We start from the raw sequence: 22,342 nt of genomic DNA, 5'->3' as shown, positions 1-22,342 counted from the left end.
CAAACACGCGAGGTCTCGATAACATAACCGGACTCGGGCCAAAATCCCAAAGGTTACAGTCGGTCTCTTATCGTCTCGTGACGCCTTACGTTATTTCCCCTATTGTCCTCATTTAGGGAGGAGCTCCTCGATTGTCCTCCCAACATCCGAAGGTGCTCTCCCGAATACCCATTTTATCGGTAGGTCCACATAATCTTCTTCAAGGTATATATATCATGCATTACCACAAGATGTAGAACGTTCTTGTTCTTTCATCAACAAAGTTCTCAACGTCTACTTGTCTCTTGTCTTTATCAATCAGCCCAAGCAAAAACCACTTAAACAAAATGTCCATCGAACGATTACAAAACGACGAGTTCCCCCCTAAGCCATGGAACGTCCCTGCCATCAAGGCTTCCGGACCTATCATCTTCCTTGCTGGTCAGACCGCTAAGGGTGACATCAAGACTGCTACTGTGAGTTAATCCCGCCATTCATATTTGTCACTCTAGGGCTCGTTATACTGATACGAGTACATGTTTCGCTCTATAGCAAACCTCTTTGACCAACTTGGCCAAGGTTGCCGCCATCGGTGGATCCGGTCCCGAGAAGTTCGTCAAGGTCAACGTATGGCTTAAGGACATGAACGACTTCAACGCCATGAACGAAGTCTACATCAAAGTGAGTACTGCACCATAGCATCTACTATTGCCTGAGACGTCCAACTGACAACCAACCAATCCAGTTCTTCGGTGACAAACCCCCTCCCAGATCATGCATGCAAGTCGGCAAACTCCCAGGTGGTGATGAAGTTGTCATTGAGATCGAAGCTATCGCTCAAGCTTAATTAGTCTGAGTAGGGGTAGTTGAGAAGTCTTGTACATACATTCCACATGCATAAAACTGAAATCACACGTATTCATATCTCGGCAGTCCATTTCGTTCGACTGCTTATTGACTGAGACCCCTTGTGACGCTCAGGTACCCATTGAGAGAACTGATAGCACCTATACATCATCGTTTTCAGCATCTCTGGCCCATGATCAAAATGTTGAAAGTCAGATAGAGCCCAGCACTCCCTATGTTTGAGTGAGGTTATGTCGAAATACGTCTTGCCTATACAGTAAGACCTCTCATATTGCGTGCCCTTCAGGAATTTGATATGTACATGCACCAAAGTCTGTTGATATTGTCGCAATATTATCGGTTATATCGTTTGAGAGGTACGCAACATCAGACTGTATTTCCACCCTTCCCACCCCTAAATCTACAGTTCAAATCACGAGTGTTACCTCAGAAGTCCTGCAAATGCTCGCAATCCATCGGCAGGCAGCAATGCGATAAGCACACCGTCATGGACAGAAGGATTCAGGGTATTCAGGGCGAATGAGATAAGAGGTAACTCGGACCGAGCTACACCGGGAGGAGTTTTTTAGAGTTAAATCATCTGACTTATGGGAACTCGGGAGGACAACATAAGGGTCCATAACCCAATTGGGTCTAGTTATTCGGATTTACCAAGATACCAAGATAGCGGCGTTGGGTGAAATGCAAAGTGGACAACATGATAGGACACACCTCGATAGATCAGGATAAGTCCACACCCAGTATGTATGTATTTGCAGCTCCTCCCATCGTTATTATCGTGATCCTATCGCATCGTACAGGTACAGAACACCGCTGCAACACTCGATAGGTCCTTTGCACCATGGCTGAAGCAAGCTCAAGCCTGTCACCCATCCAACAACAACAGCAGCAGGTATCACCCATAGCTGCTCAGGCTCAGATATCACCTCAACCACCCACACCGCTACATCCCTTTCAGTGTACAGTCTGTTTGAGGAGGTTCACCAGACATGTGAGTATGCATCCAACTGCAGCTGAAGTCATACGGGCGCAGAGGTTCCGAGGCTGATTCGAAGAACGCATTTAGGAGAACCTCAAACGACATGCACATCGACATCGTAAACCCGACGAGGAGGTCAAGTACGCCTGTACCCATTGTAACAAGGTCTTCGCACGGAGTGACCTGCGCAGAAGACACATAAGGAAACAGCATCCCGAATTCGCTCCTAGTCCCCTACCGTCCAAGAAGTCCAGTAGTAATGTCAATATAGAAATCACCCCGACACCCATAACCCACAGCAACGTACCTCTACCATCGGCCAGTAGCGATGACTTCAACGGGGGATTTCATCATCCCGCGCAGCCGTTCAGCTTTGACTTCAACACACTAGAATCTGGCTTCAGCGCGAGCACTTCAGGGCACGTTGAGAAGCCAAACTCGGAAAAGGCGTATCAAGTTCCGCCCTCTTTCGATATAGAGTCGCTCTTGACTTCCAGGTTATCAGAAGCGACGGCAAATGCAGCCAACAGTGGTATCAATCTAAGTAAGCTATCTGTCATCATGCTGTCCTCTGTGATAACCGATCTGACCATAAAGAACAATTCTAGGTGGTCTATCCCCAGACTTCACATACGATCGTCGACCAAGTACCGTCGGCCCCCGCCCATCCCCTCCCACATCATTCAACACCGAGATATTACTATCGCAATCTACGATCGAAAGGGGTATATCCCTCTACTTCGAGAAGATAGCTGGATTCTTCCCCTTCATCCATCAGCCGACCTTCCAGATAGCAACCACACCAGAGTACCTGTTGATGGCGATGTTATGCGTCAGCTTGCAGTTCATCCAGCCCACCCCTTCTTCACCTACCGAGGCGGTTGAGGAAAGCGGACATAAATTGGCGAAATACTGCTTCTATAGGAGTCTAAGGTTGCTGGATGCGGTGGAGCAGAACGAGGATGATAGTAGGGGTGGATTGAAGCTGTTCATGATTCAGGCGTATCTGATGTTGGAGGTTCACGCGCTGTGCTTCGCGAGGGGCTCGGAGAGTTCCTGGGGATTGAGATTTCATCATAGGTTGACTGAGGTGAGTGACGTTTTGATCGATCACCCCGTTGCCATCCTGGACGAGCTAACTCAGGGTGGAATCTGATAGCTGGCTCGAGTCGGTGGATTGGGCGATCCATATCCCCCTCAACAGGTGGATAAGGGAGATCTCAACGCGTTATGGAGACAGTTTATCAAGGCTGAGAGCCATAAGCGGTAAGCTCAAATCCTCTATCATACATCATCAGCAACCACAGATATTAACGCCATAGCGTACAACTATCGTAGTACCCTCTACGCAGCATACCATCTCGACACATTATGGTATCACACTCTATCCGTCCCACGGGGTATATCCCATCTCGAGATCAAGTTGGACTTGCCGTGTCCCGAAGCAGCTTGGACTGTCGACTCAGCCGCGGAATGGGCATTCTACGGATTGGTAAACGATCAGATGCAGAATCCTACTAGATATCTGAACGCCATAAGGATCTGCCTTAGTCCAGACGCGGCGGAGAAGGTGTCATGTCTGGATACGTATGGGTGTTTGGCCCTGATACTATATATGCTTAGTGGTGTAAGGGAGATGTCGGGTTGGTCAACTGTTACGGGTAAAGTGCCAATCGAAAGGTTCGAGGTGAGTGAAAGCCTATATAGGCATGATAGTATGCTGATAAGACCGAGAATATAGACGCTGTACGCATCACTGGTCGCCTTCGAATCGATCATTCAGAAAGAAGATGATACTTCACCGTTGTTCATTCTGATGAAAGCTACCTGGCATATAGCCATGATAGATCTACTGCTATGGTCGCCATCTCATACGAACGGAGTGGTCGAGATCAACCTGGAAGCCGCTCTAGCTGCAGTGTAAGTGTCCACATACACCATCCCTCGTTCACGATATCATACTGACTTGCATCACCGGTCAATACAGTGCACGTCTCAGTAATTCAGCCATAACATTCTCCTCATCCAGCGTAGCAGCCACGGTAGACCATCACTTACGGTGGTTCCTGCTCTACCTTGACAAAACCCAAGACGTCACGATGGAAGCGCCGTGGATTGCGATATACTCTTTCAAAGCTGTTCTGATAGCTTATCAACAGGTTTTATCGGGGAACAACGATCCGCTGGATACGCTGGGGCTGTCAGACTCGGATCAGATGTTAGATTGGATTAAAGGGATCTTCGAGAAGAGGTCTTATTGGTCTGTTGGAAAGATCGTGCTGGATAGTCTGGGTGAGCTGGACCATGATACCTAGGCGGAGAATGATGAAGGAGTGGGGAAGCCAAGTGTAATCTGATTTGTGAAGATCATCAGGATTATGGGTTCGGGTGTAGCAATTAGGATGATTTAACGCAACAGGTTGTAAAACTATGTATACAATTGATGTGCGGTACAGCACGATTTCAGTCAAGTCACACACAATAGCATAAAAAGTCCAGCGATGTTGATGTTGATCTACAACACCTCTAGCCCTCAAACTGCTTAAAATCGAAATCTCAGCTCATCGTTAATATCACTGGTGTAAGAATGACCATCCAAATCATCCTCGTCACTTGAACCCTCAAACTCTTCCGCCCCATCCCACCCTCCCATCTCATGAGCCCATCCTTCCAAATCCGATCCGGAATCGGAATCCGAATCATGTAAATCATTCACCTGTTCTGGCACCTAACGAGAGTTCCACATCAGTATATATTAACCAATACAATTTACTGGTAAAAGTGCAACATGTGAGACAAGTACTTACCGTGAAACTTGGTCTAGCCCATTTAGGCTTCTTCCACCTCCAGTGATTGTCCGCAGCTTCTCTGTGAAACATCCCTTCACCACATCCACACGAAAGATCATCCTCACCACGACCCGCATCAGAGGCAGAAGGGAACTTCCAACACTTCCTAAAGTCTTCAAACCTCTTTACCCTCCTTTCCGTATATTCAGCGACCCTCCCAAAGTCCGTGAGGAGATTCCTGTACGGGATTTGATCCTGCATCTTCTCAGCCTTCTTCAGATTCCTCATGATCGTTTCCCTTGTGAAATGCTTCATCATAAAACTAAATTGTTGTCTTTTGGTGTTGAACATCCACAAATCATCGTACAACCTCCAAACATCGTACATCTTCCATTTCAAGACGTTACGACCTGCTTCATCCTTCTCTTCAAACTCTATCAATTGGAATTGTACCTTTATGCTGTTACGCAGGTCTTCGGGTAAATTGAAGAAATCTAATTTACAGTACTCGTGTATATCCTTCGTATCCGCATGCACGACGATCGTCTTGAGATGAGGTGATTTCTTGATAAGGGAACGTAAGAGATGAGAACTGATTTTCGCAACCTCGCCACCGAGGGGGGTATGCTCCCAATCATATCCGTATCCATAGTCTATACAGAAAGTCTTGATGTTCCCAACATACTTGATTATGGTATTGACAAAAGGACCATTGGGGATCGAATCATCTTTATCATCTTCAAACGCTGCAAAGGCAGGACCAGACCGTTCTGAATAGTATGAATCGAAATCTTCCGATCCCATCCCCAGCTGAGCGATCATATATCCTTTGAGAACGCTCTGATCGATCCGAAGATGAATGACATTCTCAAAGGGGGAGACACCTTTCAAGGGAGATCTCGCTCTACCGAACTTCTTACATTCTTCTAAGAAGACCAACGCAGATTTGGTATCGAATATTTGTAAGATCTTGATTTGCTTAATTGCATGTAGTTTCCCTTCACCCCTTGTGAAGCGGTCGCTTTTGGTGTCCAGCATCCCATAGAAGAATTTGTCTACCATGCGCGAGTCAAGCAGGACCTTCCGGTAGACGAGTGGAATGAGTGCGTTGTAGTGTTTTCTCGATACGCGAAGGAGAGTGATTGGGTCGACATATTGGTAGTGGTGGAGGATGAGGGTATGGACGGGTCCGAGCTGATCAAGATCGTCAATCTCGAAGCAGGGAGGGGTGTAAGGATGAATAGGTGCGCGGACATCGTTGTGAAGTGCGATGTGCGGTGAAGCGGAGTGTGGGTTCGGCATCTTGAAATTCTAGTTGAAAATGGTTCTACTGTGACAAATGATATTGCCTTGATTTACATTCATGGAACATCGAGTAACGATCATCTTTGCATTCATCGTACAATCAGACCAATCCAAATTAGAAATGCAAAAAAAAGAGGTTCGTGTTCTTCCCACGAACAATGCGTTCCAGACTTATGCGCATTCGCCGACTGGTGGCAGTATGATCAGTGCACAGAGCCAATGCATCTTGTGAAATGGCCTCGGGTGGGTCTTACATGAACGATGCTCAGTGCAAGGTGTCCCCCTGACTGCAAAAGTTGATGAGTGAAATGAGAAGAGAGAATAATCTGGATTGAGGTTTTGATCCTCAGTGGTTAGTGGATTTACGATAAGGTGAAAGGGAAGGTAAATCAACAAGGACGATGTTGATCGTTCGTTGTACTTCATCGTTGACTTGACTACGAGCAGCCAACCGATCCGTTGCGTAAGCACAGCAGTTTCTCTCTCTCAGCGTTGTGGAATTACCCCTTGTCCGAGGCCATCTAAATATGGCCATTTAAGATAAAAGCGCTCCGTCAATATGGCTGTATAGGATATGGGTTAAAATCTGGGTATGGGAGAAAATGATTTTTCACGCGGATAAGGCATGCTTCCGAAAGTGAGATGGCCTACTCTGTCATTCCGGATAAAAGATCCATCTCGGTTTATCTGGTATACACCAACATGGACTGTTAATCGCTACATGTGTCTGACGTGTATCTATGACTATGAACTATAGACAATAGGTTCGATTATATGGGCATCAAGCCACCGTCCAATCTCAGACCTCTAATACCTCTTCCTCTGCCAGAAATGTCTCTTAGGCGCCGCGGTATACCCCCCATTCTGAGCCATCATCGGAGCTTGGTTCCCTACATACCCGCCATTACCAGCGTACGGCTCGCTATAACCCCTGTCCTTGGATCGTCGTCGTCGCTGTGTACAGGTTTCGAAGCAGACTACGAAAGTCGAGAAGAATAAGATGATGGTAGCAGCGAGGGTGAGCCAGATAGCATTATCGAAAGAGGCGGTTGAGGATGTGTTGTCGTTGATTTCGTGGCGGATTATACCGAACATTACGAAATCTATGACCATCGCTGCGAGTGATACGAGGAAGGCCAGAAAGGCTATGAGAGCGGCGAAGAGGAAGCCTAGGTGGTCTGAGAAGAAGGCTACGATGAATGCTATGAATGTGAGACCTGGGTGTGGAACGGAGCGTCAGCTTAAACGCAATTGACGGGCAGGTTGGAGGATGGGTGATGGTTGAACATGGAATGAAAGTTTGGGGGTAGGAAGGGGTACAGAGGTGCGACTTGACTCACCTGCAGCGATAGGATGGAGGACCAGAGCTTTCGTGACGTGTTCAAGATTCTCGTTGACATAGGTGAAGTCGCTAACTGAGCCAGAGACAGAGGCGATATCATAGCCTAGCTGTCGAGATGAACAGCCGTGGTTACCATTTCCCTATAAACGTGATCCGATGGCATTAGCATTTCGGGACAGACTAGGAAGCTGAGGCCGTCTATGATCATGTAGAAGTTGAAGCAGAAGAAGAAGCACTCACATTGACATTCGTGCAATACCCGAATACACCAAATGCCAGATGTTGACTTCCAGTTCGTACATCGAGGAAAGATAGTTGCCTAAACACTGGAGCTGAGACTGAATCCATATCGAAAGATGGTTAGCCAAGTATATAACCGGAGGTTGAGATTGAAGGGTAACTCACGTGTAGCTACCAACAGCAGAGCGAACGCGGCGAAAAGGAAGAACGAACCGCACTGGATTCCAGCTGCCATCTCGAGTTATATGAGTTATGTGTAATGTGTCGTACAGATGATGTCGGTGTGATATACAAGAGAAAAGAGGATGTTCAATTACGATGAGGAGTGATGCTCTTATATATTCTGGAGGGCGGCAAATATCAGTTCTACTAGCAACTCCGAAACAAGAAGCGGTGCACTGCGACTTACAGCTTATCCTATACTTCTTGTAAGACTGAATAAAGGAAGGAAAAGTACTTCTCGCTCTTCTCCATGCATCCTCCTCCTTATATATGCAGCTTGTGGGACATTCTCTTGGCCACCCACTTGAACATGTCAATTACACCGCATCTCACCTCATCCCGTAGTTCTCGCAACTAATCGTAGACTACGAGCGGTGCAAACAATACGTCATACCTTTAAACCGAGATATTCAGGCACCGTTCTGCTTTTCTGGTGATTCTTGCGAGATATTTCCCGAAAGCAGCGACAAGTGATATCCTTCCACTCTTTGATGCAAAGAGCAGGTGATCAAGTTGATTGGTGCTGTGGCTTTTGCAGTCATGATGGAGCAAGAGGATGATGTTTGTATCGAAGACGTCATTACAATCAGGTTGAAGTCTTTGACAGACTAGATTATGCTCCCGGTTCAGACAAATCAATAAAAAAAAAAAAAACAGTTTCAGCCGTCACGGAGCTGGTATACCTCGCCATACACTCTACACGCAGTTTACAATGCCGCAGCAGCTCATCTCACTCAGATATATTGGGAGTCGATATGCTCAAACTCGAATGGCAGACTTCAATGCGATGCATCTGCTGCTCATATGGATATGCCCAGTCCCTTCCTTTTTAGGCTGTTCTTGGCAATATTCTAGGTAAAAAGGGAAGGCGGCCATCACCGCTTCTGTACATGGGTATTGCGTTACGTACTGATCGATTTTTGATGTTTTATCTGAAATTTCAAGATTGAAGTGGTACGGTGAACCTACCTACGTCTAGTTGAACAGCCAACAGCATACATCGCATCAACAGATACTCAAACCTACTGCATCCTCAAGCTCGATCGAACGATAGTCTCTCAAATTCAAAAACACGTTGATACCATCTGACAATGCCATTATACAAGCTCACCGAGAGACGTATGAAGAAGAAAGCGAGGGAGGACGAAGATGGGATCACGCGGATCAAGGAGGCTATGAGGGAGATGGGGGAGGATGTGGATAGTGCCAGTGGGAGTGGGAGTGAGAGTGAGGGGTGGAGCGAGAGTGAGAGTGATAGTGATGATGACGAGGAAGACGAGGAGGAGGAGGAGGATGATGAAGATGTGGAGGAGGACGAGGAAGATGGAGGTGAGTATACTATATTTCCTCTCGTAGATATATAGTGCTTATCTGCTTATTGATGAATGTAGATCTCGAGGTAGATATGGAAGGTCTTGAATCCGGATCAGGCTCAGGGTCGGACGGAGAAGATGAGGAGGAAGAAGAGAATGATGATGATGCAAGCTCATCTTCGTCAGGTAAGTCCAGTTTCTCATCGACGCCTCTTGTCGATAAGCTTCACCAGTCATATCGCTCTGCTCGAAAAAGAATGACGGTGGATTAACTCTCGATATGATGCACGCAGTATTCCCCATATCTCTCGAATCAGCACTCACCCAACCAATCTACCCATCCCCTCATAACCCCCATGAACAACTCTGCGTCCTATGTCCAGACAAATTACTGAAGAATCAGCAGATGATCAATGTGCATTTGGATAGTAAAGTGAGTGAACCGTGTCCCTCTCTCTCACACACAAACACACTCGAACAGGATGAAGGTATATGTCTATGTCTGAGCGTAGTTTTCTGAGTATACTAATCTTGACAACGCAGTTACACAAACGATCACTTAAGCGATACTCCCTTCGACTAACTACCAACCCTCCCGACGCAGGTGCAGATCCACGAGAGGTGGTCGATGAGATCCTAGCGGAGATGGATTCGGGCGAACAAGTCGACAGTACGAAGATAACGACGAAAAGGGCCGAAGAGAACAATGAGGAATCAAGGAAGCGGAAAAGATCAAATAAGAAGGAGAGGAAGGAGGCGAAAGCCCAACAGCTTATATCGGAACAGAAGCAGGATAGCTCAAGCGGGAAGGTGCAGAGCGAAAAGACAGAAGAGGGAGAGGTCAAGTTGAATAGGAAGGCGAGGAGGTTATTGGCTTTGCAGAAGGGCGAGATTGAGAAGAAGGATAGGCAGAAGTAGAAATGATGTTGGATAATAACATGATTCGAGTGAGAGGTATGTACGTTGTACGATGTAGATGATGCCTTACTCAGGCCCAATGGTGGGATTGCTGCTCGTGTTCCCTTCTGTTACATGTGATCTCCTTTCGAGCGTCCTGAATTTTTGTCTTTAAACTGTATCAGAGCGTGAACTCTTCAAACGCCAGAAAGATGAAAAATCTCATTAAATACATCTCATCCATCCCGTATTATTCATTATCTACTCCAAATTCAAAACTCCTCGATCAAGTACGCATTAATAGTTGACAGACTTCAGGTAATCGGCAAGTTTGGCAACTACCACGTTGGCCTCTCCTGCTGAGGTAGGTGCGTCGTACTGCGACGATTGCAAAGATTAGTATGTGTTCAGCATTCGGCTGCGAGTGGATTGGTTAATTGATGGTTTGGTGATGTATGGCACGGGACGTCATGTTTCTAAATGCAGCAGGAAGATAACTCACCTCAGCAACGAGGATAGCTTGGTTGGTGGGGATGATGAAGACTCCTCGGTCCTGCAAATATACATGGTCAGTCACCATCCCACTTAAACAGAAGGACAGTGGTCACTCCGAAGAGATAGGATGATGGTCCCAGCATCTAACACTTCGTGTCCACAGACCCGTTCCAGAAGATGGAAAATCCACTCACCCCCTTTCGTCCAATCACCTCATCAGCATCCGCTCGGAGAGTCATGAATTTGAATCCGTTGAGGGTGATTCCGTTGGCTGAAAGTACGTGAATAGTGAGTGACAGTCCAAATGAGACGATGGGCGAGTGATTGGTAATGCAGGATAGCAGGGGCACTTCGCTGTATGTAGGGGAGACACTCACCTCTCACTTGATCGGGTTGCGTGAAAGCTGTTCTGACGATGGCATCTTGTTCGTTTTGGGCGAGCTATAATACGTAGTGGTCAGTTGAATTTGCTTTCGGGGTAGATCTATGTGTAATGTGCGATGTAGGATGGGATTGAACATGTTCGATGAAAGACGAATAGACCGACAGAACTGTGAAGCCTGTTCAACCTATGAATCAAGGTAGAATCCATTGGCCTAATGAGGGATAGGGGGAGAGGCAGACATAGAATGATAAAGTCTCAACTCACATTATATCCACTCGACGCAGCCCATACACCACCCTGTTTACCCATGATAGCAGCTTTCGTCACTTTACCAGTGGCGACGAGGTGATCATCTACGTAAGCTATAGATTTAGGAAGATGGTATGTCAGCGAGGTGTCTGGACTGAGACGAGAGGTGAGAGAGAAGAAAGGGATATTTCAGTCCACTGCTGGGGATATCTTTCGATCAATGATGATGGGACTTGGTGTAGTATGGATCAACTTACATTGCCAGGACATGTTGCGAGAGTGAGGCTATGTGAGGATGAGATAGAAGTGGGACAAGTGGAAGATGATACGGAGTCGAATGGAAGAAAGATGTCTATGCTGAATTTGAGATTATTCACACATTCACATTCACATTCACATTCCTGCAATTCACCTCACACTCACGTCACTACTACTCACTTTCACGCTCTGATCCACGTTGTGGCACCACTATGGGATAAGCGGACATTGCGCACTACTCCACCATTACGATTTCATATAGTACTACTGACTGAGGAGTATCACCAACCTTGCTATCACTCTACCACCACTGAAGTGCATGGCAAGAAGCTCACAGCGAGAGACTATCAATGCATACAGATCTATGGAGATGAGATATTACTAAAGGGAACAAAGAAAGAAGTGCAGCAGTATCAGATATACTGTACTGTATTGGTATATAGCATGTCACCTTCCTCCTCTTGCACGACACGAGAGATATCTGTCATCACCCCTTAGCATCCATTCTGCGTCACAGCGAATACACTCCAAATCATCTCAGCACCCTATCCGTACCACACACCGGCCAAATCAAAAGGTACATCTACTCGTATACCGCCTTGAGGATGAAGTTGGTGACGATAGCGGCTATCACATCACGCATCAGTACGATAGTCCTTCCCCACCGTAGCGTATCATGTCAATGACTCACCAAGTAAACAAACACATAGAACGGTCTAATCAAAAAGAGAGATCAGCTAATACGTTCTCAATTTGAATGAGAAATGAGATAAGCTCACAGGACCGAGTCTATCATCGTACGGAGCACCCGTTCGAAGCCTAATTGATCGGGCTCGCATTTGATATATCACCAAAGCGTAGAGCATGACTGCCATGGCTATTACACGGAAACGGAAAGATCAGAGTTAGTATTGTCGCAAGTAGGAGAATTATGTGAAATGTGAGAACGACTGAGGGGGAGAAGGGGAATCGACTTACCGATTACTGTGTACATTGCAGCCGAGATCTTTCCGACCTATACATCGTTGCATTAGTTGTCAGCATGGTTGATGAGCATACAGCACTCGCATAGATGTCATAAATGTGATTTTGTATGTATAGTACAGAAAATTGCGATTGACCCACCTTATCACCAAAGTTCAAGAGACCGACTGCCAATCCACCCAACACCACTGCGAAATGGAGCCATGATAGGAATGTTCGTCTGATGTGACCACGATCAGTTGGTCAGCAATTCGAATCTCGATCTCCCCTAAGGTCAGAGAGAGAGAAATGGTACTCGGAGTATATATGTGAGGGAGGGTGTGAGACTGAATGGGGGAAACATATCACTCACTCATTCGCGAAGAATACTTTGGGTTCTACTCGGACAGGCAGGGCAATTCGCTATGATCGATACGATTGATACAGAGAGGGGATCGAAGGATATTCCGGACGTGATATCGTTAGTTGACCAGTGTATTCGGTTTGCAAGTTGTGTGTGATATTGACAAATCGATCGATAGCCAAGATAAGCGATAGAGTTGAGGTACAGGCAAATATCCTTGAATCAGCTACACAACCCATACTCTTTCCTGCTGCTTTGAGCTGAACAGTGACATACCTTCTTAGCGGTCCGTTGGAGTAATGGCTGAGTAGACATTTTGACGAAAACTAATCACACGAGCAGAGATGGGTAAGGGGAGAGTTTGACGAGTCGTTGGAGATGGAAGAATGATATGATATGTATGTCCTTAGTCGATCTGTTGTTGATGATTATCTGGCACCTGCTATGAGGATATATGTCATTCAAGGTAAGTAGAGTGATGAGGAGAAGAAATACTTCTACTACATTTTGATACAAGATTGTATAGTAGTACTACTCTACTCTATGTTACCATGACGCAGTGGGAATCAACAAATCTGAATACAAGATTATCGCACGTGCGCTCGGCCCTTCTTAGACTTGACCACGTTTTAAGGGAAACAATGAGTAATGAGTAATGGGATGTGGCACTTTCGGTTACCCGATTCAGCGTACAACTACAACGGTGTAATGAGGACTTGGTAGTACTTGTACTCGTAGGCGGTGATTGCCGAAAGAAGCATTATGCATTATACTGTACTCAGGTTACCAGTAGTAGCGCATTGACTGTCATCGTCACCATCACTGTCACCTCACTACCAAATACATCAATTGATTCTCGCCCTGCATTCCAATCTCCCATCCATCTCCCATCCATCCCCTTGTTCTTCTCTCTCCTGGTCAAAAGATCCAGCACAATCAACACAACTTATAGCGATACTATCCATCGTCACACCCAACTTCATCCTCATCCGGCAATCCCCGACCGGACAAAAGACAACGTTTATCCCATTTAACCTTTCTGTTGTCACTCCAAATCCACCATCGATACACAGCATTAACTACATATATACCCAAATAGCATTGCATTGGAATCTACAATCACCGACAGCAGGACAGCTCCTCAAGCATCGACAGAACCAAAAGGCAAGCTACCAAGCAAATCGTAAAAACACCCTCACTTGGCATGAATCATACTTTCTAATCCCCATTCAGTCAGATCCATCGTAGGGAAGAAAAGTGGTACGGGCATAGTATTGCATCACATTCATTTGAATAACTACATGCCTTCTATCATTGGCATCATCGACAGAGAAGAAACCCGTGGAAGATCTTTCAGATAGAGTTGATCATACATACTGTGATCGAGGTGAATCTGGACTTGGAATAGTTGCGGACAAAACGGACAATCCACCATCGTTCAAAGTGAGTACTTCTGATCTGATCTGCTTCCTCCTACACGTACTTGATGGTGTGCATATCCATACATGTACAATACCTTTCAAATTGCTTCTTCCCCTTATGATGTGTAAATCACATTGAAATATTAACTATCAACTGCCCCCATCTCTACTTGACCTCCTTTAATCTCGTTTGATCATTCACCTCTCTTTGCTGTGTGACGCATGTTACGTTTACGACATCATCCACCCTACTATACATATCAGATCATCACACCCATACCTTCCTTCTCTCTTGATTCGTATAAGCTGTGTGTCTCTGTTTTATTCGGCTCATCGGTCTTCGGATCTCTTTCTTACTTTCCTCCCATCGTCGATCTTTCTTTCATCGTTGTCATACTGTAGTGTTGGCTGTCTCGCTTAGAGTGAACCCTTCCTTTGGGTGACATTGCTATATATATATATACATTGTTACATCCTCGTGATCATACGCTGATTCATCTCTCCTCTTTCTTCTCTCCTCTTCCCATCATAGACCATCTTCTATCATCGGAACATCTCGCTATATCAACACCAACATCAACTCATGCTCACATCAAAGTAGATCAACCTCAAAGCATCACCACCACACTCGTTTCACCTTTCCCCCTCATTCTTCTTCCATCGCCTTCTTCCAACCACCACGCAATGTCTCAACCCCGTCGAGCACCAGGCAATATGAACCGACCACCCATCCCTCGTTACACACCTCCACCATCTCCCTTCCTATCCCATCAAACCATCACGTTCCTCGCATCATGGCGCGGTCAATTACTGGTCTGTACGGTAGTCCTCATCCTCGGAGCGATCTACTTCTTTGTCAGACCACCGATCGATCAGTGGCACCGAAGACGGAGAGAAGCATTATCGAGGAAAAGGGAATTGGAATTGATGAAGATGGCTGAGAAAGATGAGAAGGAAAAGTCCACGGATGAGAAAGAGGAATCGACTTTGAAAGGTGGTAATAACGGGTCGGTGAAGGAAAGAGGCAGGGAGAAGAACAAGAAGGACAATAACAGTAATAGGAAAAGAGTGAATTCACACCTAAAACCACCGACCGATACTGGTGGGAGTTCCATCGAGTCTTCTCCTGCTCCACCATCTTCAACCACTTCTAAAATCCTCACTTCTCCTACACCGACTAAGTCCAAAAGATCACTTTCCAACGCCAATACCACTCCTACTATAAACTCGTCAAACAAGCTACAACAAGCCACCAAATCCGCTTTAGCTACTCCCACTAGACATCGCCCACCACCCCCTATCATGGTACCTAAAGCATGTACCAACGTGAACGCCTCAAACCCCTGGGAGATTCCTTTACCCTCTTCACCTATTGCTGGACCGTCCAGACTCAACGGGGTTAACGGACTGGGATTTGAAGAGGTATCGGACGATAATGGTAGTACCAACGATCAACCCGAGGAAGGAGAGCAGGTGGCACCACCCATCCAAAAGAAGTTCGAAGGATTCTCGATATACCCCGATGAAGGGTATCTCCCACCCGCCCAAACTCCATCCAACAAGAGGAAGAAAAGGAAGAACAAGACTTCCAATGGTCTGGGTGTCGCTGCACCCTCATCAGCTGCAATGGAAGAAACTTCTTCTTCAGATAGGAACCAGCCTGAGATCATCGAAAATCACATTAATGGGAATTCCCTGGTTACTACCACGACAAGTATGACGACTGGGGGCAGACGAGTGAAACATCGACATACCCGCACATCATCTATTACCCTTCTGCCCAACCTTGATATCACGCAATTGCGGGAGATAGTGGAGAGTCGGGACGAGACGATCGACCAGCTCAGAGCGGAAATTGGAATGGCGAAAGCGGAGGAGTCGAAAGCTAAGGAAGAGGCTGTGAGGGCCAGGATGGGCGAGGAGAAGATTAGAGGAGAGCTCGAGAGGTCTAGGAGGGTTAGTTATGCGAGGAGCGAGAGTCAGGGGTCTGTACAAGGGATGACTGGTGGACAGGAGCGAAGAAGGGAAGCTGAGGTGAGTGTTGGGTTTTGGGCGGAGCAGATGATCCTACGATCATCACGCTACACTGATGGCTGGGAATCTTGCTAATTTGTTTTGCGCCACTACGCTCAGCTCCAAAACCGTCTCGCTCAAATGCAACAACTGTACACCACCGCGCTAACCCGCTTATCAACCTGCGAGACCGCCCTTCGAGACTCAGGTATAATGCTTCCACCCCTCCCCTCGCCTATACCAATGCATATCCCCCAATCGCCCCTTCCTCCTATACCGAATTCGCCCTACGCCCCCAGTCCAGGAAGGAACACGCCCATAATGGGTGGTTTCTTCCCATACCCTTCTCCGGGGATGTATCCATCCCCAATGTTACATCCACATTCCCACTCGTATCACTCGCCTAGTCCGTATAGACGACAGAGCAGTTATGCCGAGGAGCAGGGATATCCCATGGATATTGGATCGTCCACTATGCCTATTGGGCTGGGTCATCCGAATGGGAACGGTGAGGGTGAGCGGGATAGGGAGAGGAGAAGGCAGAGTATCGAGTCGAGCGTATTGAAGAGGAAGGTCCAGCAATTGTCTTCTACGGTGGATAGTGGCAATGGGGAGGTGATAGAGGAGGAGTCGGATAAGCAAAATTCGAATAGTAATTCGAGTAATAGTAATCAAGATGAGGGGTCTGTGATCAATGGGAGTGAGAGTGGAAGTGGAAGCATGCCTTCTGAGCTTGGTTCTGGGTCTAGAAATGGGAATGGGAGTACGGTGATTAAAGTGATGTTGGATTCTGAACGGGGCAACGTGTATTATCATGATGGTGTGATCTCGAGTACTGGGAGTGTTCAAGGGGACACTGTTACTGGAGATTCCAAGATCAATAGGGAGCTTGAAGGTGGTACCGAAGAAGAGAATGGAGAAGAAGATGAAGAAGAACATTCAAAGTCGGACTTCCAACCCATCTTTGCGTCCCTCGCACATACGCCTGAACAAGTAGAGGAGATGAGAAGGGTCAGTAGGAGACAACAGAGAGATAGAGGTACGAGCGTCAGCTCCAGCCTGAGTTCGACCGTTGGAGTGGGAGTCAGTGGGAAAGGTGCGGGGTTGGGCAATGGGGGATTGTTGACGCCTAGTCCTAGCAAGAGTCCTGTACCTCTGAGGGGGTAGATTCAGAACAAGTGGGATTAGTACTGGAGTTATTGCGATCGTGCGATGGAGGGGCATGCTGGACAATCAGGTTGAGAGGCAAGGAGAAGGGGTCAGTCCAGCAGGGAGGATGGAGAGGTAAACGGACATTGACAGAGATGGATCATGATACCCTGTATATGGACATTTGATCGTATTTTCTTTGGTCTGGTTTGGACAGTGCATAGTACGGTATGAGTATATTGGACATTATCGTTATATAGCATTACATACATGATTGAACTACCTTATGTGCTGAACTGAACATTCCTATGGTCGACCACATCTGAGCGCAGGGAGCAGGATATGCATGAAAGATGTAGATACATTCTCATACTTCATACTGATATTCTTTCCCTCATCACTCATCAGTTCGGGTGGCATGAGGTATGAACATAAGACAGGACTGGACTGAGGATGATCATTCAACTTTCTCAATATACCTCCAACATGCGGTCCAAGCGGCATCGTACTCGTATCCGACTAAATCCGTCCTCTGCATGTGATTGGTCGGCTATAACGTTATGTGATTTAACCGAGTATAGCTCCTATCTCACCGGGTATATCTTAGCCCCATTCTCATTCACACCGCATAGGCTACAAGGAGATAACAATTTCCAACAATCATTGACTCTTTCAACTGATATTTTCCAACATCCTTCTCTGGCATCGAGTCATCAGACGGGTCTATCGGATCTCCGTAAGTGTCTTCTCTACCTCACCAGAAGAAAGGTATATAAGAAGTAAGAAGACTCTCAACGGGTCTCATCAACAGCTTATCGTAATCATCCAATTTCCACTCCCAGTAGCTAACTACTGTAACATCTTCATCAGCATATCAAAAGACACATTCATCAACATCGCAACATCCCATACATTCAACATGACATCATTCCCAAAAGAGATCCACCTCACCGCTCCCATCCCCTCCGAGGCTCAGCACATCTTATCGAAAGAGGCTGTGGAGTTCTTGGCGATCCTTCATAGAACGTTCGATGGGAGACGGTTGGAGTTGTTGGAGAATAGGAAGAAGGTCCAGGCGGAGTTGGACAAGGTGAGTTGTTGTCTTCTGCTCTAGGAAATACCAAAACGAGAAGGATGGGGATCGCATATTTATTCTTGGGATATCGCAGAATGGGTGTATCGTTGTGCTGGATTGTAGAGACAATCTCTTTGTAGCAATACACTTCGAAATGGTCCAGCATGTTATACTCACTGTCTCGCCTAATGTCCAGGCAGCTGATATATCTTCTTCGACTCAGGGCAAACCCCTCACCTTCCTGCCCGAGACTCAACATATAAGAGATTCACCTTCATGGTCATGTGCTCCCCCTGCTCCAGGGTTGGAAGATCGAAGGTTAGTTATCACTCAGAATTATCCTTCCTCTTAACCATCAACATGTATACATCAATACAATAGCCAGATGCTAAATGTCCATTCTTCATTTAGAGTCGAGATCACCGGTCCCACCGATAGAAAGATGGTAATCAACGCTTTGAACTCTGGCTCCAAGACTTTCATGGCTGATTTCGAAGGTGAGTCGATCGAACCTCTTCTCGTTCCATGTCTAGACTCTCTGGGCTATATTTCATACTGCCTGTTTGAGATTCGCATATCCTACTCATTGTATGAGGTTCGGCATGGCTAATGCCCCGTTTCTTCTGGCACATCAGACTCAAACTCTCCTACCTGGTCAAACATGGTTTTGGGCCAAGTCAACTTGTACGATGCTATCAGGTAAGTGCATGGCAGTCGGTCAATCCTTCTCAACTTCTTGTCGACTGCTGACTACTGTGTCTATAGGCGTCAAATCGACTGTGAGATTGGTGGGAAACAATACAAACTCTCCGAAAATCCCGCCGTACTGCTAGTTAGGTGAGTGGCCCTGTCTTTACCTCTCTTTCGTCAATCATATCATCTCCTGTTCCCATTTATCATTTCACTTGATCACCTCGAGGACACGTCATACTTTACGCCCTGGTGTACAAGGGTTTCCCACTAACGAAGAAAAGTCATGCAGACCTCGAGGATGGCATCTCCCTGAACCCCGTCTCCTAATCGACGGTAAACCCATCTCCGGCTCCCTCTTCGACTTCGGTCTCTACTTCTTCAACAACGCCGCTGAACTTCTCAAACGAGGCTCGGGACCATACTTCTACTTGCCCAAGATGGAACATCACCTCGAAGCTAGATTATGGAACGATGTTTTCGCCTTGTCTACCTCTCACTTGGGATTGAAGCAGGGATGTATTCGAGGTACTGTGCTTATCGAGACTTTACCCGCTGCTTTCCAGATGGAGGAGATACTGTATGAGTTGAGGGAACATAGTTCGGGATTGAATTGTGGGAGATGGGATTATATCTTTAGTTTGTGAGTGCGAGCTCTGACATTGTCGAGATTAGATGAGGTCGTCCGATTCTGTGAGACGTGTTCGTACACAAAGATGGGCCGTGAGAGATGGAGGAGCTAAAGGGATTGAGCTGAACTACATATACTTTTTACCCGTAGCATTAAGAAACAAAGAGCTCACAAGGAATGTGTCTTTCCTGATCGATCGGAGGTATCTATGACTGTACCATTCATGGATGCCTATGTCAGGTTATTGATTCAAACCTGTCACAAGTAAGTCGTAGTGTCTATATTCCTGTACAGCTATACTACTTTTAGAGCAATTGAGAAAGCGCAATATGCTGATATCAGTCATGTTCATTCCCACAGACGGAAGGTAGCAGCAATGGGAGGAATGTCAGCTCAGATCCCCATCAAGAACGATGCCGATGCGAACGAACGAGCTATGGCAAAAGTCCGTGCGGACAAGTTGAGGGAAGTCACTGCTGGTCATGATGGTACTTGGGTGGCTCATCCTGCTTTGGTCAAGATCGCTATGGATATCTTCAATGAAAATATGAAGGGGCCTAATCAGGTGAGCGGGCATCATCGCCGGGAATTCAGGTCTTTTGGTTTAAATAGCTAATTCTTGTGGGATATGTAGTACCATATCAGAAGAGAAGATGTTACCGTTACGGATAAGCAAATTGCTGATCCGTCTGTTCCTGGTAAGATTACTGAGAAAGGTGTGAGGGATAATGTATCTGCGTGAGTGCCCCCTCCTCATCAGGACTATAGTGGGGCACGAGTGCTGACAGCTATGGTGATGGTTCCAGTGCCCTCTCCTACTGCGCAGCTTGGATCTCAGGAAACGGATGTGTTCCAATCAATTACCTGATGGTAAGTCATCTTTCACCCGCCGTGTCTCCTCTGTTCGAGACAGATGCTAACCTATCATACCCCCCAACAGGAAGACGCCGCCACCGCCGAGATAGCCCGAGTCCAACTCTGGCAATGGGTGAAATACTCCTCCAAGACCGACTCCGGCAAAACCATCACTCCAAGTTACCTCCAAACCATCTTCTCAGAGGAATCATCAAAGGTATCCAAGTTACCTGGGATCGACCCTTCGCACGTCAAAATCGCCTCAGAGTACATGAGCGGGCAAGTCAAGGCTGAGTGGCCTAGTGATTTCTTGACTTCGGATTTGTTGGTTCATTTGGAGGGGGTGGGAACTGTTGGTGGAGGGGGAAGTAAGAAGAGTAATTTGTAATCAGACCTAGGTAGAAGAGGTGGGAGTGGTGGTTAGGTTATCCTTAGTCTAGTAATTTAGTACGTAGTACATGTTGAGATAGGTGATCAGTCTGATTGAGTTGAGGAAAGAAGAAACAAGTAAAGTAATTTGTATAAGTATCATTATGTCTATGCAATAGTCTTTCAAGCTCGAAGCACCCTCAGGAGCTGTCAGTGTTAGAGGATTTGGTATTCGCCGTATGACTGATATCCACCGACGGTATAGTTAAATCCAAAATTAGGGAAGAATACATACAGAATCGTGTCGAATCGTTATACTCCTATCGCTCCAGCTGAATCGAGGTGATCTGTCTACTACGCTCCCCGCTGTCGAGCGGCAATACCATTCTCCTCCACCTGCCTGACCACTCAGATATCCTAATCACTCCCATGCCCAAACGCGCTGCTAGAACCAAACTCGTATTCAACCCACTACTCCCCGTCCAACATTATAGCCAGGAACTCATCAAGGTTGATCTCCCCGTCCTGATCCAGGTCAAACTCATCTATCATCGCTTGTCTGGTGGTATAGGTATAGATATTGACCAGATCGATGATGAGTTGTAGGAGGTTGAAGAGAGGGTTTGTTGGCATACGGTATATATTGCGGAGAGAAAGAGGATGAACAGACCATGGACAAAGACAAGAGTCAAGAGATATCAGCTAATCAGCAGTACATTGGGATTGCCCATTGGATAGATAGAATGAACAAAACATACAGTTCCTCCTCACCCAGATTCTCACCCAATTCCCTAGCTACCCTCTTCAAGTTTTTCAGGCTGATTCGGCCCGTGCGATCATCGTCGAATAGCTCGAATGCACGTCGAAGTTCTGTTTCGGGATTACGCGAGAGGATTTTGTCTGTCACTGTGGTGTGAGTATGTTAGCTTTCTGTCATTTGGAAGTGAGGAGATGGGATATCGGACTCAGGTTGAGAGAGAGTGGAGTGTATGTTCTGAAGGTAGACGAAATCGGTATGATGATATCTCTTGCTTCATTCGAAGACGAACACGAAACCCACTGATCCTCTCAAAAGCCCCAAAATCCATCAACCCATCCTCCCCTCCAAAATCCTTAAGCAACTTCATAACCTCCGATTTCTTCATATCGAACCCCAACGCCCGCATCGATACCTTCAGTTCATGATAATCTATCGCCCCGTCTTTATCTACGTCGAAAAGTTCGAAGGCCTCTTTGATCTCTCCTCTCTGGTCTTCTGTTAATCCTCCGCGATGGTGGTTGGCTGTTGACGACGAGGAGGAGGGATGTATCTGGTTGGGATTATTCTGAGCTGGGGATGGGGCGGAACTTGTGCCGGGGAGGGGGTTGCGGCGCGGTTTGGGTTTGGTGTAGTGTGACATCTGGTGTTGACTATGTATGTGGGGATTGATCCTGTAGAGGTTGAGGTGGGGACAATGACGAGATGAATCATATACTTCAATCACGTCGATTC

At 46.5% G+C, this 22,342-nt stretch overlaps 10 protein-coding genes across 10 annotated transcripts; 5 read left to right on the top strand and 5 right to left on the bottom strand.

The window, feature by feature from the left end:
• Window positions 1–326: 326 nt before the first annotated feature.
• Window positions 327–826, top strand: I302_103210 (uncharacterized protein; the record flags this gene model as incomplete). Its single annotated transcript, XM_019188582.1, has 3 exons — window positions 327–455; window positions 532–660; window positions 725–826. The coding sequence occupies 3 exons, from the start codon at window positions 327–329 to the stop codon at window positions 824–826; spliced, it is 360 nt and encodes a 119-aa protein (XP_019048144.1).
• Window positions 827–1,687: 861 nt separating this feature from the next.
• I302_103209 (uncharacterized protein) lies at window positions 1,688–4,140 on the top strand (the record flags this gene model as incomplete). Its single annotated transcript, XM_065869633.1, has 7 exons — window positions 1,688–1,837; window positions 1,913–2,369; window positions 2,434–2,915; window positions 2,985–3,091; window positions 3,164–3,512; window positions 3,567–3,745; window positions 3,813–4,140. 7 exons carry the CDS (start codon window positions 1,688–1,690, stop codon window positions 4,138–4,140), a joined length of 2,052 nt encoding a protein of 683 aa, XP_065725705.1.
• Window positions 4,141–4,367: 227 nt separating this feature from the next.
• I302_103208 (uncharacterized protein) lies at window positions 4,368–5,916 on the bottom strand (the record flags this gene model as incomplete). The annotated part of the gene is made up of 2 exons (XM_019188580.1): window positions 4,368–4,553; window positions 4,633–5,916. 2 exons carry the CDS (start codon window positions 5,914–5,916, stop codon window positions 4,368–4,370), a joined length of 1,470 nt encoding a protein of 489 aa, XP_019048142.1.
• Window positions 5,917–6,726: 810 nt separating this feature from the next.
• I302_103207 (uncharacterized protein) lies at window positions 6,727–7,736 on the bottom strand (the record flags this gene model as incomplete). The annotated part of the gene is made up of 4 exons (XM_019188579.1): window positions 6,727–7,136; window positions 7,260–7,401; window positions 7,502–7,599; window positions 7,667–7,736. The coding sequence occupies 4 exons, from the start codon at window positions 7,734–7,736 to the stop codon at window positions 6,727–6,729; spliced, it is 720 nt and encodes a 239-aa protein (XP_019048141.1).
• Window positions 7,737–8,814: 1,078 nt separating this feature from the next.
• On the top strand, window positions 8,815–9,954 carry I302_103206 (uncharacterized protein; the record flags this gene model as incomplete). Its single annotated transcript, XM_019188578.1, has 4 exons — window positions 8,815–9,052; window positions 9,115–9,222; window positions 9,330–9,469; window positions 9,580–9,954. The coding sequence occupies 4 exons, from the start codon at window positions 8,815–8,817 to the stop codon at window positions 9,952–9,954; spliced, it is 861 nt and encodes a 286-aa protein (XP_019048140.1).
• Window positions 9,955–10,230: 276 nt separating this feature from the next.
• Window positions 10,231–11,332, bottom strand: I302_103205 (uncharacterized protein; the record flags this gene model as incomplete). The annotated part of the gene is made up of 6 exons (XM_019188577.1): window positions 10,231–10,311; window positions 10,436–10,486; window positions 10,623–10,699; window positions 10,806–10,869; window positions 11,078–11,175; window positions 11,320–11,332. The coding sequence occupies 6 exons, from the start codon at window positions 11,330–11,332 to the stop codon at window positions 10,231–10,233; spliced, it is 384 nt and encodes a 127-aa protein (XP_019048139.1).
• A 571-nt stretch (window positions 11,333–11,903) lies between these two features.
• I302_103204 (vacuolar transporter chaperone 1) lies at window positions 11,904–12,962 on the bottom strand (the record flags this gene model as incomplete). The annotated part of the gene is made up of 7 exons (XM_019188576.1): window positions 11,904–11,947; window positions 12,012–12,036; window positions 12,100–12,197; window positions 12,299–12,335; window positions 12,446–12,524; window positions 12,657–12,706; window positions 12,924–12,962. The coding sequence occupies 7 exons, from the start codon at window positions 12,960–12,962 to the stop codon at window positions 11,904–11,906; spliced, it is 372 nt and encodes a 123-aa protein (XP_019048138.1).
• A 1,790-nt stretch (window positions 12,963–14,752) lies between these two features.
• Window positions 14,753–17,248, top strand: I302_103203 (uncharacterized protein; the record flags this gene model as incomplete). The annotated part of the gene is made up of 2 exons (XM_019188575.1): window positions 14,753–16,102; window positions 16,202–17,248. 2 exons carry the CDS (start codon window positions 14,753–14,755, stop codon window positions 17,246–17,248), a joined length of 2,397 nt encoding a protein of 798 aa, XP_019048137.1.
• A 901-nt stretch (window positions 17,249–18,149) lies between these two features.
• Window positions 18,150–20,869, top strand: I302_103202 (malate synthase A; the record flags this gene model as incomplete). The annotated part of the gene is made up of 11 exons (XM_019188574.1): window positions 18,150–18,320; window positions 18,529–18,623; window positions 18,717–18,802; window positions 18,941–19,004; window positions 19,071–19,142; window positions 19,288–19,638; window positions 19,777–19,890; window positions 19,987–20,191; window positions 20,261–20,364; window positions 20,433–20,496; window positions 20,567–20,869. The coding sequence occupies 11 exons, from the start codon at window positions 18,150–18,152 to the stop codon at window positions 20,867–20,869; spliced, it is 1,629 nt and encodes a 542-aa protein (XP_019048136.1).
• Window positions 20,870–21,321: 452 nt separating this feature from the next.
• I302_103201 (uncharacterized protein) lies at window positions 21,322–22,250 on the bottom strand (the record flags this gene model as incomplete). Its single annotated transcript, XM_019188573.1, has 3 exons — window positions 21,322–21,409; window positions 21,609–21,756; window positions 21,911–22,250. 3 exons carry the CDS (start codon window positions 22,248–22,250, stop codon window positions 21,322–21,324), a joined length of 576 nt encoding a protein of 191 aa, XP_019048135.1.
• Window positions 22,251–22,342: the final 92 nt, after the last annotated feature.

This window comes from Kwoniella bestiolae, chromosome 2, assembly GCF_000512585.2.
Source record: "Kwoniella bestiolae CBS 10118 chromosome 2, complete sequence".
Classification (NCBI taxonomy): Eukaryota; Fungi; Basidiomycota; class Tremellomycetes; order Tremellales; family Cryptococcaceae; genus Kwoniella; species Kwoniella bestiolae.
The sequence above is the reverse complement of the archived record's forward strand: the minus strand, read 5'-3'. Positions and strand labels throughout refer to the sequence as shown.